Raw genomic sequence first — 17,425 nt, 5'->3', positions numbered from 1 at the left:
TAAAAACTCCCCAGGTGATTCTAATGTACACCAAAATCTTGAGATCCACTGCTTAAAGGGTTATGAGCAGAAATAAGTGTGAGACACCTGGCACATAGCAGGTGCGGAAAAAAGAATTGCTTTCTTCCTCTTGATTCCTTGCCCTGTGCTTCTCTCTCCACCCTCATCCCCAGTCTTTAAATCAGGTAGAAAAAAGCAGGGCATCAGCTGTGGCCCTGTGCCTTCCTCACTCGAGTCCTCTCTAGAGCATCTGGTTTGGGAGAAGCCCCACCTCTGACCCCCTCCAAAAGCCACCTTCAACTCCTGTCCTGCTCTGTCGTCCATGATGTATGGGACACAGGGACCCCCTGCTCCCCTATTCTGCCAGCACTCCCTGCTTTGAGAGCCCTCAGTCGGTCAGCAACTTCCACTGGAAAGAATTCCAGTGGGGAGGCAGCCAGTTTCTTTTGGTGGCTCAAGGTGATTTCAACCTTCCAGGAGGCCTGGGATGAAATCAGAGAACAGCTGGGCAGCACCCTCAGACTAGCAACAGTGAAAATGCATTTTATGTAGTCAGAACTGGCACAGTTTATCCGTGGCTGTTATTCTTTAAGCTTCAGATTCAATAAGCACCTACACAATGTCTGTGCCAAGCGGCCAGATGAGGGGCTGCCCATAGCACAGGACTCAGTGGGGAGACTGGTTCACCTCTTTGTTAACCAGCTGCATGACCTGAGGCCAGTTGCTCTTAGCTCCCTTCCTTGTTGATTGAGGTCTCTCTGGGGGTAAAGTTGGAGACACCTGGCCAGTAACGCTCAGCGGATGTCTGCTGGCTATCTTTCTCAGAGCAGGGGCGGCCCCAGGGTTACAGATGTGAGAGATGAAGGGTAATTGGGCTGAGACCTTGCAGTGAGTGGGTGGAGCTCAAGTCTTTCTGGCCATCTCCAAACGCCCTTCAGTGCTGCGGAGTCTTCTCCCTATGGCTTTTCTTCTGTTTTCCAGCTGACGAGCAGACCCTTTCCTGCTGCCTGAATGAGAGCCCCCTTCCTGAGTCAGGAGCCAGTTAACTGAAGGGCCAGGCTGCTCAGGGACTGTATCCTGCATCTCCCCGCCTCCTGAACACCAGCTGGTCCTGGTTGCCAGGATTAGATCGCCGCCCGCATTCCCTTCCCTGGGCATGGTGAACCAGCCTTCCATCCGTATCCAAAGCAAATAGATCAGGTGCCCTGTATTCTCTGAGGGCTTCCCTGCCTTGTCTCACCCAGTGGTCTTGCTGACAATGGGAGCCTTGTGCTGGGGCCCACGAGGCTGAAGGGGAAAACTTCCTTCTTGGTGAGGGTCATGAGCCCCCATCTGGGACACATCTTCTGTTTCCTCCTGGAAGGGCAGGGAAGCCAAACCTCCCAAGCTGGGGCTGCTCTGGCCCTTTGAAAAGCCATCTCTTCACCCCTCTTGTGTCCGCAGGCCATGGAAAGCAAGCTGCTCATCGGGGGCAGGAACATCATGGATCACACCAACGAGCAGCAGAAGATGCTCGAACTAAAGAGGCAGGAGATTGCTGAGCAGGTGGGGCTGGGGGCTTCAGATCCCTGGGGAGTGCATGGCCTTGAGGTTAGGTCTGGGGGGCTGAGGGCAGTGAGTCATCATGAACTCAGGGTCCCTGGAATTACAGGGCTGAGAACCTAACGGTCTGCATCCCATGGGTCCACCCGCCCAGGTGCTGGCTCTCCATGATGTCAGCCTCTACAGGGCACCTGGTCCTGAACCTTCCACAAAGGTGTGAGTTCTTCACCAAATGTAGAGCTGTTTCTGAAAGCATCAAGAACCACAGTTTGTTGGTCTTACCCATCAGCTGTGATACTACACGGGAGAGGCTGAGACAGTTGAAAAGCCAGTACCTGGGCATCAGTGGATGTGGTCGACACCCCTGAAAGGCCCCAGCAGTTAGGGGCGGGGTCTCCTTCCACGTGGGGCAGTGCCTGCAAAAGCATGGCCCTGTGAGCTGAGAAGAAGGTTCAGAGAGGCTTCCACTGAGGATGGGGTGGGAGCAATGGACGTGGGCCACGAGACACTCTCTGCACCCTCCTGGCTCCTGTGGCTACGACGGAGCCAGGTTCCCTGACAGGCAGAGCTCCCTTGGGTCTTCCCGGTATGTGCTGCTCCTCTGAGCCCTGTCCCCTACCCTGGCCTAGAAACGCCGTGAGCGGGAAATGCAGCAAGAGATGATGCTCCGGGACGAGGAGACCATGGAGCTCCGAGGCACCTACACGTCCCTGCAGCAGGAGGTGGAGGTCAAAACCAAGAAACTCAAGAAGGTAAGTTGCCACAACAGGACCCCGGGTCCGGGTGTGTGAGGGCCTGGCAGTCACCTGCCCGAGGAAGGGGGTGTGCTTTAGCAACCCCTCCCCACTTTGCTTGAACCGCTGACCCCTTGAGTTACGTTGCCTGGGTGCTGGGGTGAGGAGCCGGGGGATGCAGGGGTCTGGGTGGAATAGAACCTTTTCTCTTGCTTCAGGAGGGGCCAGAGAGGCTGGGAATGCCTTCACTTCTGCTCTGCAGGGTTGCCACCCTCATGGTCCTGGGTCACTTCCCCCTTTCCTGTGGTGTCACCAGTGAGTCACCGTTTGGATAGTCAGACACTGAGCAGGCCAGGGGAGTGGAGACTTGAGCCTGGGAGAGCTCAGAGAGGAAGCACAAGGCCCTCCAGAGATGAGAGTATCGGCCACCAGGACCCTGTGAGGTCCATGGCCAGGGAATGGCATGTGCATGAGCTGAGGGCCTAGGGCAGGAAGCCACAGATTCCAGCCTGGATTCTGGAAGAGCCTGGAAAGCCCTTAGATTGCTGAGGTGGCTGCCCCAGAGAAGGCCTGGCAGAGGCCCAGCTCCAGCGGCAGTTTCCAGTTTCCACACCTCGCGGTGTGTTAGGAGTGGGACAGACAGGGGGGGTCAGGGCTGCCCTCCCCAGACCCCTCCTTTGGAGAGCCGCTGGAGAGGCTGGAGTGGGATGGGCCACCTTCCAAACTGGCTGAGGCTCCCCTGAGCCCTGGACCAGTAGTCCTGATCCTCGGGTCCTGATTCAGACTCTTCTGCACCTTGTGTGACCTTGAGCAAACCTGTGCCTGAGTTTCCTCATCTATAAAAAGAGGGTGTTGGACCAGAAGGTTCCCCAGGTCCCATCAAACTTGAGCGTTGCACGATGTGGACAGCAGCTGAGAGTGAGCGGGCCAGCAGGTCACAGTGTAGGAGGGATGGGGCAGCCCTTAGAATAACCCGATCCGATGGTTGGAAGGACATTCACACGGGGACCCTGGCCTCATCCTGGACTGAGCTGGTGGACCCTGAGCCTGCAGGCTGGGGGAGTCGAGCCTCGTTGGGTGCTGCTCCGTACCACCTCTGAGCTGCACCTTCCCCCGCCAGCTCTACGCCAAGCTGCAGGCGGTGAAGGCGGAGATCCAGGACCAGCACGATGAGTACATCCGCGTGCGGCAGGACCTGGAGGAGGCTCAGAATGAGCAGACCCGGGAACTCAAGCTCAAGTAGGGCCCCTTCTCTTCCCAGCTGGGGCCCGCACAGCCATCTCTCGGGCTCAGGGCCTCTCCCTGACAGGCTCCTCTCTTTCCTGAAGGCTTCAGTTCTGTCTCCTCACCCATGTCCGTGACCCATAGGAATGGAAGGTGTCTGAGGGATGGGGGAGGGACCCATTGGAGTATCTTCTACCTCCTGTTTTCTCCTTCCTGTCCTTTGCCTGCATTAGATGAACCTTGTAAAGTGCATGCTGGGTGTTGCCCAGAGGTAACTCCTAAGGCCCTGAATCTATAATCTTTGCATGAGAAACTGTGATTTCCAGGCTCTATTGTTTCTCTAGGGACCCCCTCCCCCCCGACTTTTTGGTTTTTTCCATTTTCTCTGTTCCCTCTGCCTCTTTGTGTCTTGCTGCTCCTCTTGCGACCTTCACCTATACTGCGTGGTCTCACTCCCCAAACCCCCATCTCTACCTCATTCCTGCTCCCAGGTACCTGATCATCGAGAACTTCATCCCCCCAGAGGAGAAGAACAAGATCATGAACCGGCTTTTCCTAGACTGCGAGGAGGAGCAGTGGAAGTTTCAGCCCCTTGTTCCCAGTGGAGCGTGAGTCTCTCATCCCGCTGTCTGGGCCTAGGGACTCTCAAGCTCACCCCTGGTTGGGGGTGGCCAGGCGCTTGGGGGAGATGGAGGATGGGTTTTTTCAGGACCAAATACAGGGATCTCCGTGAAGGAAGGAACGTCAGATACAGTGTCTCGTTGGTCCAGAAAATACTAGCTGGCTAACATTTGGCCAGTCTGGTGAATATTCATTTGTCAGATGCCCAAAACAGCATCAATAGATAATATTGCCAAGCACTTTCTGTGTGTCGGACCCTGTGGGAGACTCTGCAGACAGAAAGTCAATAAGACGCAGTCAGAGCTCATAGTCCAGTGGGGAAAACAGAAAAAGAATCAGATCAAAAAATGGTAGACAGGTGAGGTCTTTGTAGCCTTACTCAGCTGGGTGATTCAGCATTTCCACCTGTTTCCACATCCTAGCTCTTAGTTTGCATCCATTGGCTGGGTGTGCAGCTCCCTCTGCTGGTGGCCCTGAAGAACAAGACTGGACAGGCACACCCAGCCGAGTGCCTGCCTCACCCAGCTGAACCACTGTCCCTTCGTTGAAAATCTGTGTACAGGGGTGCTCAGGAGGCTGGACACCAGTGCACTTCCCTGGCGATTCTTTATCTATCCTAGGAATATTAATACCAAGTTAGGGCAAGAGTCTCTCCCCAAAGCTGGAGTGGGAAGCTAATTTTAGAGATCCATAACTCCTCACTGGAGCATCCGATTGCCTACTTGATTTGCCTACTTTCTGAAGGGCTGATCCTGCCCAAGTCCTGCAATCAGTATCTTTGCTTACTGTTGAATTATTGCATCTCCTAGCCTAGTAAGACAAAGAGAAAGATTCAGTGTTTTCTTTGTCATTGGGAAGCCTAAAAATTTGGCTCATTCCTCAAAAGCTGCTTGCTTTAGCTTACTCTGCAGTGTTTTCATCTCCATGACTCTTTAGGAAGAACCATGTATGTATGTATCTTGACATACATACCCCATGTGTAAGTTTGTAAGCAGCCAGTTCATGAGTAAAGGACTTTTCAATGGTGTCAGTCTGGATTTAAAATCCACCTTTCCAATCTAAGTGGAGACCTGTAGTCGTATATCATTTATTGCAGACGTTCTCCACCCTGGCTGCATCTAGAATCACCTCTGAGCTGGGCTTCAGAGAATCTGATGTAAGGGGTCTTGTGGGTGGATCCCAGGACTTTTTTTTTTTTTTAATTGTTTTTTCAAAGCCTCCAGCTGATTCTACTGGGAAGCTGGGTTCAGAAACTACTCTTTCATTGCCATCTACTGGAGGAAGATGCTGGTGAGGCTTCTGGTTTGTAAGGTTATTTTGTGCTTACAAAGTTCTTGAGCTGAAAGTTTGTAGGTAGAGGAATCTCTTTACATTAGACAGAGATGGATGAGAGAAGCTCTAAGAAGCCATGTTGGGTTTTTTTTTTCCTTACTGGCTAACTTTATTTAAAAAAAATTTTATTGGGGTATAGTTGATTTATATTTGAATTTTTAATTTTGAAAATCAAGAATACAAAGAATTCCCATGTGTCTTTCACCAAAACCCCCCAGTTGTTACCATCTTGCCACATCTTGCTTGATTAATCCCCTGCCCCCAACAATTTGAGATTAAGTTGCAGACAGTCAACCCTTTACCCACATTTCCTAAGAACAACGACATTCTCTTACATAACCACAGTACAGTGATCAGCTTCAGGAAATTCTGTATTGACACCGGACGAATACACAACAAGCAATATTCAATTTTAGCCAGTTAGCTCAATAATATCCATTAAGGCAATTCTTCCCCACCCACACCAGCCCACCTGTGATGGTGCATTGCATTTAATTGTCATGCCTCTTCCTGTAATCTGGAACTGAAAAGGGATCTTGATTTGAGTTTTGGAAATTTCATGCTTCAGAGAAGTTTATTCGTTTCTCAAAACATTGTCCCTGCAATTTTTACTTGACTGCCTAAGCACACAATCCAGACTTCAAAGCATGGTGGTACTTTGCCTGAAGCTAAAATACACTTTCTGCTTAATGTTTATGAATTTCCATTCTTGATTCTATTCTGTTTTAGTTTACTTTCTTCTTTTTACTCAAATAACTTCAAAATTTTTTAAAACTTCTAAAATAACTTCTCTCTTTTTTTGCAAAAATAAAGTGGTTTGCATACACTGAAAATCCATACACAGCCTTAAAAAAATTAAAACAGCTATCTTAAAATAGCACATGTTAAATAATTTTTAGAGTAGATACCAGTAACAGCTTGTAAAATAGAAGTCCTCCAGTCGGTATCTTTGCTTACTGTTGAATTATTCCCTCTCCTGCGTAGTAAGGCAAAGAGAGAAAGATTCAGTGTTTTCTTTGTCATTGGGAAGCCTAAAAATTTGGCTCATTCCTCAAAAGCTGCTTACTTTAGCTTACTCTATAGTGTTTTCATTTCCATAACTTTTTGGGAAGAATCAATCTCGACATAACATACCCTGTTGGCTTAAATCTGCATACAGTTGTTCACCAGCCCGAATTTGTATGTCTCCATTAGCAGCTTTCTGTCTGGATCCCAAATGGACTGTGTTCCCATAAAATTTTATATTAAAATTGTAAACAAAAATACTTTCACAAGCTTTTTCAAAGTTACAGTTAAGTATATTCACAACTTAACCATGCTGTCTCATACAGAATCTGTATGTACCTCTTTGGAATGCAGAGTATATATTTTGTGTAGAAAATAATCTGGGTAAGGGTAAAAAGTATGAAGGCAATTGTGACATCCCAGCGTTCTCCGCTGTACTTAAATACGATTGATATAAACAGGTATTATAGATTTCTTTAAGAAAAAATTCCAATAAATAAATTACTTCAAAAAGACTTATTAATAAATACCAGTTAGTCAACTACATGCTATTCTGAATTACTGCTCCAAATTATTTTCTTTTTTAATGTCACCTGTCCATTGTCTAATAACTACAATAAGTAATATTTATCTCAGAACTTTTAAAAACTCACAAAAATACAACAGAGAGGCAGTAACAGATCTAGGAAGATTTTTATGAAAGCAGTTTTTTTTCCGCAGCAGTTGGTGGTTAAAATAAAGTAAAAACACTTTCCTCCTAATTGGAATTCCCGAGTGAGATAATGACTCAGCACAGAGAGCCCCAGGGTAGCATGCTGGTGTCAGAGTCACTGGCCTGGATCTGTTCCCCAAGCCCCTCCTTTCACAGCCAGAGAGGAGAGGGCCTTGGATGCAGCTTCCCCCATTTCGGGGAGCTCTGGGGCCTGAGACTGTAGAACAAGCTGCCTCTCTGGGAGGACTGGGTCCCACTGTTTGCAATATAATTTGATCAGGGCTGAAAACCTCTTCTGTCCCAAAACATATTTAACTAATGAAAGCATTGTCCCGTTTGCTCAATTCACCTGTGGAGTATTCTGCTTCACTTTGGCCTGTGGTGTTCTGGGGATGAGACACTGAAGGCTGCTCAAAATGAGAGGAAAAAAGCACTGTTGGAAAGAAATTACCTAAAAGTCATGCTGTCCCTCTAGAAAGCTTTTGCTGGAAAAAACATTTCCTCTCCTTCTCTAGCTGCAGGCATTTACCCCCACACTCTTTCCTGCGTTTCTTTCTAAACCAAGGAGTTATTGTCAGGGAGCTCTTGAAACACACTCGTATCAACTTATTTTGGAAGTCTATCCCTTTTTCTTTTTTCTCCATTGTCTCTCTCTGATATACAGTAACTTCAGGTAAGGTCTGTTCCACAATCACAAATAATTTTGGTTAAAGTTACTTTGAAAAAAAAAAATCTTGGCAGCCACCTTCAACCATCACAGTTTTACAAGTAGGACCTTTTATGTTTGGCTTCTCATAATAGACTTTATTCTTAATTGTATTTATACACAACTGTCTTCTAAGGGTTGTATATTTGGCAGTATTTACAGCCCATGGTTTGCAGTTCAAAAATTCTATTTGTAACTTTAGCCCTTTGCTCTTTGCATTCCTGGCCACCTTAGATTCTTTTCAGAGTATCATGATGCAGTAGAAAGAAACTGGATTTGGGATGTAGAACATTTGGAATTCTGGTCCCTGTTCTGCCTTGTGAAGGTTTCTTGACTTCTCTGAACCCAAGTTTCTTCACCTGCAAAGTCAGGATAATGAAACAAAATTCCCTGCAGGACTGTCAAGATTGAAATGAAATAACACGCGTGTGTCTGTATGTGTTGGTGAGGTGGGGGGCTGTTCTAGGCCACTACCTTGCACAGAGGAGATGGTCCATAAATGGTTGTTGTCATACCAATAAGCCAACATGATGATTGAGGGGACTCCAGAGAAACCAGTTTGTTGTCATCTCTTACAAGTGCCATAGAAGGACAGTTTGATTTGTTGCTTTTGTTTTAGATTTTAATTTTTAAATCATGCTGCCTCCAAGTTTAGAGAGAGCATTCCTTGCTCTAAACAGAATAAAGATAGAAGGTTAAGCTGGTTTTGTTACAGAGGCAAAGTTTACTTCAATCAGAACATTCTCAGCTCTGGGTTGAGTCTCTAGATTTGTTCCCAGGTCTGTGAAAACTGAAAAAGAATCTGAAACAAGGAGAAGTTTTTGCCTTCCCAGGCAGGCGGTGAGCCATGTGGAGGGGCCGTGGGAAGGGGGCAGGGGGAGTTCAGATGTGCCAAGGGATGCTGCAAGGTAGACAGCTGACCTACAGGGACGGGGGGACCTGATCGATCACGGAGAAAAGTCAGATTTGCTGTGGTGGGTGCTTGTAAAGGACGTGGAAGGATAAAACACACCCTGTGATGTTGGCTGCTGGTTTTCAGAACAGAAGAAAGGTATGGTGAGCAGACAGCTGGCAATGAGATTGGGATCAGCCTCTGAGATGGGACTGATATTTTTAATATTAAGAGGAGAATATATATAACCTTGTGATAGAAGCTATGTAGAGAGAGGGTCCTAAGAGAACTCTGAGGATCTACTAAGCACAGGATAACTGCTGTGGCTTTCTTTCGGGAGGGGTGGATACTCCAGAGCCAGGCCTCCATTCTGGGCTGTCAGCCACAACCTGCTTGCTACAGAGGGATCAATCATGGAAAGTAGGCCTGGGGCAGAGAGAGAGGAGATGGGAAGTTTGGTGTCCCAATTACAGACTCCCCTCCCCCACCCCCTTCTTCCCTCCTGCCACCCAGAATAGCCCTGGCATCTTTATTGGGTCAGGCTGCCAGTTCACACTGATCCACGGCTCTGCTCGTCCAGCCCTGTTCGCTTGTCCCGTTCCCAGAGCCTGCAGCCTTCAAGGCACGCTGAGGCCCAGACAATTCTGTGTGTGCTCCTGAAAGACAGCGTGGCATCCTAAAAGGAGTATTTGGGAAGGTTCAGTTCCCAGTCTCTTCCTAGTTGTATGACCTTGGGCGCACAAGGCATCTCGCTTTTCTGAGCCTCAGTCTCCTTGTCTGTTTCATCTGAACCTCAGGAGGTTGTTGTAAAGTTTGAATGAGATGCAGAGATGCACCTTATAAATGATAAGCTGCTATTTTACTGATTTTCCTGCTCCTCTCCGCCAAAAGCCACCTCCCCACCTCGCAGAGGGTCCACAGCAGCAGAGCAACCTGGGGCTTCCACAGCCTCCTCCTTCCTTCCTTTTCATCTATGAACAGGGGTTGGTGGAAACCCCAAGTGGAGTCCAACATTCTTTTATATAAAACCTGAGACTGGTTTTTCACTACTTGCTGTGGCAGAAGGCTGGCATTGTTCTGTCAGGTCCTGCACGGCTTGTTCTCCTAGTCAAGGACAGAATGTCCTATCTCTGAGTTACTCAGCCTGTTTCTTCTCTTCTATCTTCTGTCTGCCTTTTGGCTTTTTTCATTGCTCGTTCGTATCGCTGTTTGAAATTAGCAAGTGGAGCTGAGAATAAATAATCATCACAGCTGCCATGTGTTGAGCCCTTGCGGTGTACTGTGCTACGTGCTTGTCTTGTTAATCTCCGCAGTTTTGTAGGATGGTGATGAGATACCTGAAGCTCAGAGATAATAAGCTGCTTCCCAAGGTAACAAAGCCTAAGGGGTAGAGCCAACATTCAAACTTGGATCTGCCTGACTCTAAACCCTGTTAATCTTTTAGTGGAAATAACTGTCTTGTTTTCTTTCCTATTTTTATTTGTTTTGAATAATCAAATACCTCACACTCATTAAGTTGCTGAGAGTAAAAAGTCTAACATACTATGTGTTGGCCAGAATATAAAGCAATGGGAACTTTCTTGTAGGTACATAGCCACTTTGGCAATATCTAGTAAAACTGAAGATGCACATTGGAACCATTCCATTCCTGGGTATATACCCCAAAGAAACTGTGGAATATATACTTAAAGATACCTATACATACAGAAATCTTTTCAACAGCACTGTGTTAAATAGAAAGTGAGAGATAAAAAGGAATTAACCTAGATGTCCATCAATAAGAGAATATATAAAAAACATAAAATGCTATATTGAAACCTTAAGATAATCAGTATAGTTAAACTGTAATAATCTAATCTAGAGCAGCATGGATAAATATAAAAGACATGTTTGGGCACACAAAAAATGTATCTGTACTATACAGTACAAAATTTAGAAATAGGTATACAATACTATATATATTGTTTATGAATATATACATATATAAATAAATATAAAAACACGCCTGACATTAATAATCACTAAACTCAAGAGAGGGATTAATTCTGGAGAAGGAAAGTCTTAAAAACTGTGCCTACATTTTGCTTCTCAAAAAAGATTTGGTGTTAAGTATGACAAAATGTTAAGATTTAGAAAAACTGGATGGTAGGTAAACAGATAACATATTATTTTCTGTGCTTTTCTGAGTATTTTAAATAACTTATTAGATATAAACTTATACATTTGAAAAATTGCAAAACCATCCAAAGATAATTACTATTAACATTTCGTTGAATATCCACACTTCTTTCTGAGCATCCACACATGTATACACACTTCTTTAAAATCAAAATAAATTTCATCTTTTTATTTGCTTTTTTACTTAATATGTTGTAGAAATCTTTTCATGGCTACATAAAGCCAAAAACAATATGACTGCATAATATTTCTTCGCATGACTGAATTTAACTTGTCCATTCTGGTGCACATTTGGTTTGTTTCTAATTGTTTGCACTTGTAAATAATATTGCAGCAAACACCCAAAATTTTTGTCCCCATCTCTGATTTCCTAGGAATGGGAATTTGGGCCAAAGAATATGCATGTTTTAAAAGCCAAGCTTGAGTTTTGTTTGTTTCATAAGTAATAGCTTTATTGAGATAAAACCATACATAAAGTTCACCATTTTAAAGTATATTATTCAGTGGATTTTAGTATATTCACAGTTATATAACAACACCACTAATTCCAGAACATTTTCATCACTCCAAAAAGAAACCTCAAACCCATTAGCTCCCCAGTGTCCCCATCCCTAGAAAACCATCAGTCTATCAACTTTCTGTCTCTATGGACTTGCCTATTCCAGATAGTTCATATAAATGGAATCATACAACATGTGCTCTTTTATATCTACTATCTTTCACTTGGCAAAATGTTTTCAGGGTTCTTCTACGTTGTAGCATGCATCAGTCCTTCATTCCTTTTTGTTGCTGAATAATATTCCATTCTATGATATTCCACATTTTGTTTATTTTTCATAAATGTATAGTCATTTGGGTTATTTCTACTTTTTGGCTGTTATGAATAATTCTTCTTTGAACATTCATGTACAAGTTTTTGTAGGGCATATGTTTTCAGTTTTCTTGACTATGTACCTCTAGTAATGGAAGTACCAGGTCATATGGTAACTCTATGTTTAACTTTTTGAAGAACTGCTATACTGTTTGCAGAGACTGCATCATTTTATTTTCCCACCAACAATGCCTGGAGGGTCCAATTTCTCTGTATCTTCAGCAACATGTGTTATTATCTGTCTTCCAGGATTATAGTTATCCTAGTAGCCAATGAGATATCATGAAGTGGTATCTCACTGTGGATTTGATTTGCATTTTCATAAATAACTAATAGTGTTGAGGATCTTTTCATGTGCTTATTGACCATTATATATTTTCTTTGGAGAAATGGCTATCCAAATCCTTTGTCCATTTTTAAACTGGATTATTTGTCTTTTTATTGTTGATTTATAAGAGTTATTTATAGATTCTAAATACAACTCATGTATTGCATGGATGATTTGCAGATAATTTCTCCCATTTTATAAGGTCATGAAGATTTACTCCTTTGTTTTACCTAAGAGTCTTATAGGTTTAGCACTTACATTGAAGTCTGATTAATTTTTAAGTTAGTTTTTTGTATATGGTACAAGGGAAGAATCCAACTTCATTTTTTTGTGTGTGGCTATCCAACTGTACCTGTGCCATTTGCTGAAGAGACTGTTCATGCCCCATTGAATAGTCTTGGTACCCTTACAGAGAATCAGTTGCTTGTAATCAACATAAGGGTTTATTTCTAGATTCTTACGGAGAAGGCAATGGCACCCCACTCCAGTACTCTTGCCTGGAAAATCCCATGGACGGAGGAGCCTGGTAGGCTACAGTCCATGGGGTCGCTAAGAGTCGGACACAACTGAGCGACTTCACTTTCACTTTTCCCTTTCATGCACTGGAGAAGGAAATGGCAACCCACTCCAGTACTCTTTCCTGGAGAATCCCGGGGACGGCGGAGCCTGGTGGGCTGCCGTCTATGGGGTCGCACAGAGTCGGACACAACTGAAGCGACTTAGCATAGCATAGCATAGCATAGCATAGCATAGCATATGCCAGTATCACACAGCCTTGATTACTGTAACTTTGTAATAAATTTTTAATTTTTTCATTGATGTATAGTTGAATTACAATGTTGTAACAAGTTTTGAGGGGCTTCCCTTATAGCTCAGTTGGTAAAGAATCTGCCTGCAATGCAGGAGACCCGGGTTCGATCCCTGGGTCAGGAAGATCCCCTGGAGAAGGAAATGACAGCCTACTCCAGTATTCTTGCCTGGAGAATCCCATGGACAGAGGAACCTGGCAGGCTACAGTCCATGGGGTTGCAAAAGAGTTGGACACAATTTAGCGACTAAAGTACCACCAATAAGTTTTGAAACTGGAAAAATGTGAATCTTCTCCCTATGTTCTTTTTCAAGATTGTTTTGGCTATTTTGGAACTCTTGCATTTCAAGCCTGAGTTTCTAATCATTTTATTGTGTTAAAACCTATGAAAGAAAATGAAAAGCAGAACCACTAATTAATGGTTTTGTGTAGTATGTGGAGTCAGTCTGTGAGTCTGACAGCTAAAATAAGATTGGATTGCCTTTCTTCATTCCAGTCTTCAGTCAGACCTTTTCACTGTGGAAAATAAACTGAAGCAACAAGAGTGAAGAAATGTCTTCTTGTGTTATTACTCTTTTGAGTTGTCAGATTGTATCAGAGCAAAGAGAAGCAAATTCCGAACTCGCAGTCTGTGCGGCCTCCTGACTACCTGAATGATATGTAATCCTTCATGATATCACTCTCCTTTTGTGTTCAGAGGAAATTGATTTAAAATATAGCCTCTTCCCTACAGCAATAGCAGCCAAATGAAGAAGCGGCCAACGTCTGCAGTGGGCTACAAGAGGCCGATCAGCCAGTATGCTCGGGTTGCCATGGCAATGGGGTCTCACCCCAGGTACAGGGTAAGAAACTGGGAAATAGAAAGGGTGGGTGAATGCTTGCAACCTCTGCCTCCTCTACCTGCCTCATCACCCGTGCTACTCCCATTATCTCCCTGAGTGCCCAGAAGATGCTGGCCATCAGGACCAGTGCTCACCTCTGGCCTGATATTCCCACCACAGGCTGAGAACATCATGTTTCTGGAGTTGGATGTGTCCCCGCCAGCTGTCTTTGAGATGGAATTCTCTCATGACCAAGACCAAGACCCCCGTGCACTACACATGGAGAGGCTCATGCGGTTGGACAGCTTTCTGGAAAGACCTTCCACATCTAAAGTCCGGAAGTCCAGATCCTGGTCAGTACCGTCACGGTCAGAGTGGGCAATGGACTTGGTGCGGAAACCACAGTGGGGGGTGGGGGCTGGTGGACGTTGAGGAGGGTTGTGGTTGTGCCCAAAGGGCGTGAAGGGAGACTGATAATTGGGGCTGCGGGGGCTGAGTTCCTACAGCGACTCGATGAGGGAAAGAAAAGTTCTCACTTTTCTCTGTTTCCTGCACCCCCAACCCCCCAACCTCATCCGCACCCCTGCAGGTGCCAGAGTCCTCAGCGGCCTCCACCTCCCACCGCACACGCCTCGCTGGCCGCCTCTGCTGCTCTGCGCCCCACGACAGTGCTCGACCACGAGTGACAACCTTCCGTCGGGCTTGCCCCGTACCCCCCCGCCCAGACCCCCAGGGACGGGGCGGCCAACCCTGGCTCATCTCGCTGCCGCTCGGTGTGCGTGCGTGCGTGTGCGTGTGTGGGCGCATGTGCGTGTGCGTATGTTGATGGGGGGGACCCCGGCAGGCGTGCCTCTGCCGGCTCTTAGCCTCCTTTATTTAATTAATGTTATTTATTCGTGGAACTCAGTTCGTGTGGGAAAGGAGCCCTCGCCTGACCCTGCTGTGCTCACTGCCCAGCCTCCTCCTCCTCTTGACTTTAGACCCCACCCCGCTGCCCCAGTCAGACCTCACTCTCCTTCCGGTCAGTTGCGCCCAGAAGGAAAGACGCAGGTGCCTATGTGTATCTTTTTCTACCTGGCTTGTCCTGGAATCTCCCATTTCTTCCTGCGCTGCCGGTGAGCAGCTGCTGAGCGCTTTCTGGGACTAGAGAAATACAAGATGTGTGCTGAGGACAGGAGACATCCATCCTGCTGATGCTGAGCATGTGCTCCGGATGGAGGGAGAGCCCCACTCTCCGCTTTTCGGGCCTCAAACAGCCTCTTTCCGCTTCTCGGGCTCCTTACAAGGACTCCAGTGACCCCATCCGCACAGCCCATGCTTTTCAACTTTGGCAAGAACTCAAGGCTTCCCGAACTGCTTCCTGCCCACCTTCCCAACTCGGGGAAGGGAACTGTGAACCGACCAGTTGCTGCCTCCTCGGCACCTCCGGGACATGGAACAGTAATGGAGACAGTGTGGACAGTCATCAAGGGACGTCCATTTGTTTCCGTTCCCTCTGCAAAGTAGTCATTTTGGCCGGCAAGGAATTAGGCCAACTCTCCATCTTTGAGATGCTGCTGCTTCCAGCCCTCATCATTCCCTGCAGCTGCTTGTATCCCCGCTACTAGTGGGAGGATCAGTGTCCTCCCTCTGGTTAAACAAAGGTACCGGAATCTGATGCTTCTCCCCTCTCATGGAGCACAGGAGACGGAGACCCAGGCACAACCTGTCAGCTCTGCCCGTTACCCCTGTTCCTGAATCACATTTGTTGGGCACTGTTTTGTTGACAAGACTGACTCTTCAGCGTTGTGCAAATTGGTCCCTAAGGAAATCCTCTCACTTCCCTTTGTGACATCCCAAGATGTCTCCGGGTATCTCCGGTAAATTTCTACCAGAAAGAAAGATTAATTTTCAATGACTTTCATGAATGAAAACACATAGTTTGGGACTGCAGAACGACCAGTTACTAGAATATGAGGAGTTTAGTCACGGGGGAAAAGCATAAGACTGACAGGGCTGCCTGACATTTGGTGTGTGGGAGGTGGCGGCCTGGAGTGACTACCTGGTTATTCTCTTTCCATCAGGAAATGAACCCTTCTTGCACACAGCTCAATTTCTGCCCTGAGGAGCAAGCTGTGGTTTGGTTTACTTCAATGATGCTATCATTGCTGCTGTAACTATGACATCAGGTGGTTGGGCCATTCATTTTCCACTGGCTCCTGTCCTTCAAGGAAACAACATTTTTCATCAGAGCCCAGAAGGTGGTTTGAGACTCAGGATTCAGATCAGAGATTCGGCTGTGGCTAGGACAGGAGTGGCGTGTAGAAATTTTCCAGGTGGCCTGGGCACAGAGGGACCTCCAGGCCTGCGTTGAGCAGCCTCTCCCACTGACCTCTTTCTTGTTGGTAGATGAAGCCTCACATGTTAACCTTATTCATCACTTGGACATATCGACTCTGCAGTGTCTGCTCACTTGACCCTCACAGTCTTATAGCACAATGTACCCAACTTCCCCACCCCCAGTCAGAGGGCTGGGCCCAAGGTGTGGTCAGAGGAGGAGCTCCTGCCTGCAGTTTTGTGTATGTGTGTGCGTGTTTGTGTGTGTGTGTGTGTTTACCTCCACAGGGGACACTTTACACTCCGTGTAAGATATGCTGGGAACAGGGCCACCGGGGTGGCTGCATCTCAGTCTCTCTGTCTCTCCTCTTCTTTTCCTTTTGATGTATCCAACACTTGGTTGACAAAGTAAGGGCCTTGATTAGGACCAAATTTCCATGTCTGTTGCTATGGTCTTTATTTAGGACAGCGATTAACAATGCAGTGGCCCGTTCTTTTCACTCTATACAGTTGATGATACAGGACATCTGTAATATATAAATATATATATAAAACACTACCCTCTGTCTCCTTGGCTTAGGATGAGATCTCTCTGTCAAGCAAGCTGAAATGCACCTGCAGCTCAGTGCTGCCAGCAGCCTGCAGGCCCCAGCCCTGTTCAAATTAACACAGTCGATAATAAAGGAATGAGTATCGTTACAAAGTTGGTTGCCTGCCTTCTCTGCCCTTGACTCTTTCTGCATTTCTTTTTTATGGTCTCCCTTCTTTCTCTTCCTTGGTTTTTTCCAAGAGGGATTCAAGCATATTTGGAGCCCAGCGGGAGTGATCAGCACTTGGGAACACTGGCTACTTCATAACAGGGGCTCCATCTGAGCAGTGGGGCCGAAGGAGCAGGGCTCGGGCTCTGGGCTGAGGCCTGTGCCTGAGTTACGGCAGCAGCTGTTAGTGTTCTAGGCTAGCATCCCCCTCCCAGCTAGTTTCAAGCTATGAGCAGATTTCAGAACTGCCTAGACGCTGTCCACATTAGCTGTCAGTATCATTTCACAGCTCTGCCCCTTCTGCTTCTCTGTTTATCAGCCAAGAGAGATTAAAACAGGCAATAATGTGGGAAAAGCACATCGGTATGCCTGGCACATGGTGGGTACTGAATTAAAATAATTAAAAACTAGCTTCTCCTTACCCTGTCTTCCCGGGGCCTCTTTTCCTCCCTCTGAGTTTGTCTGCTGGCTCCCTGTAGTGTGGCAGTCTTACAGGAAATAAGTAGTTGCTGCTAAAAAAACGTGAAGCCCAGGGAGTTGCCTGGCAGTCCAGTGGTGGGGCCCAGGTTTGATCGCT

General features: G+C 46.4%; 1 protein-coding gene across 7 annotated transcripts in view; it reads left to right on the top strand.

The window, feature by feature from the left end:
* KIF3C (kinesin family member 3C) overlaps positions 1-16,793 on the top strand; it is a 40,796-nt gene extending 24,003 nt beyond the window's left edge. For 2 of the 7 annotated variants that reach the window (XR_014082729.1, XR_014082727.1), the window contains 8 exons: positions 1,444-1,545; positions 2,172-2,294; positions 3,397-3,515; positions 3,992-4,108; positions 13,687-13,795; positions 13,955-14,127; positions 14,364-14,547; positions 16,671-16,793. Coding sequence is in view for 4 of the 7 variants with exons in the window: in XM_081592791.1 (XP_081448917.1) it covers positions 1,444-1,545; positions 2,172-2,294; positions 3,397-3,515; positions 3,992-4,108; positions 13,687-13,795; positions 13,955-14,131; positions 14,364-14,600 (984 nt within the window). In the remaining 3 variants the exon portion in view is untranslated. Of the gene's footprint in view, positions 1-1,443; positions 1,546-2,171; positions 2,295-3,396; positions 3,516-3,991; positions 4,109-13,686; positions 13,796-13,954; positions 14,132-14,363 lie in introns of all 7 variants that reach the window. The other 5 variants (XM_081592791.1, XM_081592789.1, XR_014082728.1 and 2 more) reach the window with 4 other exon arrangements.
* Positions 16,794-17,425: the final 632 nt, after the last annotated feature.

This window comes from Giraffa tippelskirchi, chromosome 4, assembly GCF_054371585.1.
Source record: "Giraffa tippelskirchi isolate mGirTip1 chromosome 4, T2T-mGirTip1v1.2.pri, whole genome shotgun sequence".
Classification (NCBI taxonomy): domain Eukaryota; kingdom Metazoa; phylum Chordata; class Mammalia; order Artiodactyla; family Giraffidae; genus Giraffa; species Giraffa tippelskirchi.
Note: the sequence above shows the minus strand (reverse complement) of the source record. Positions and strands in the feature narration are given on the sequence as shown.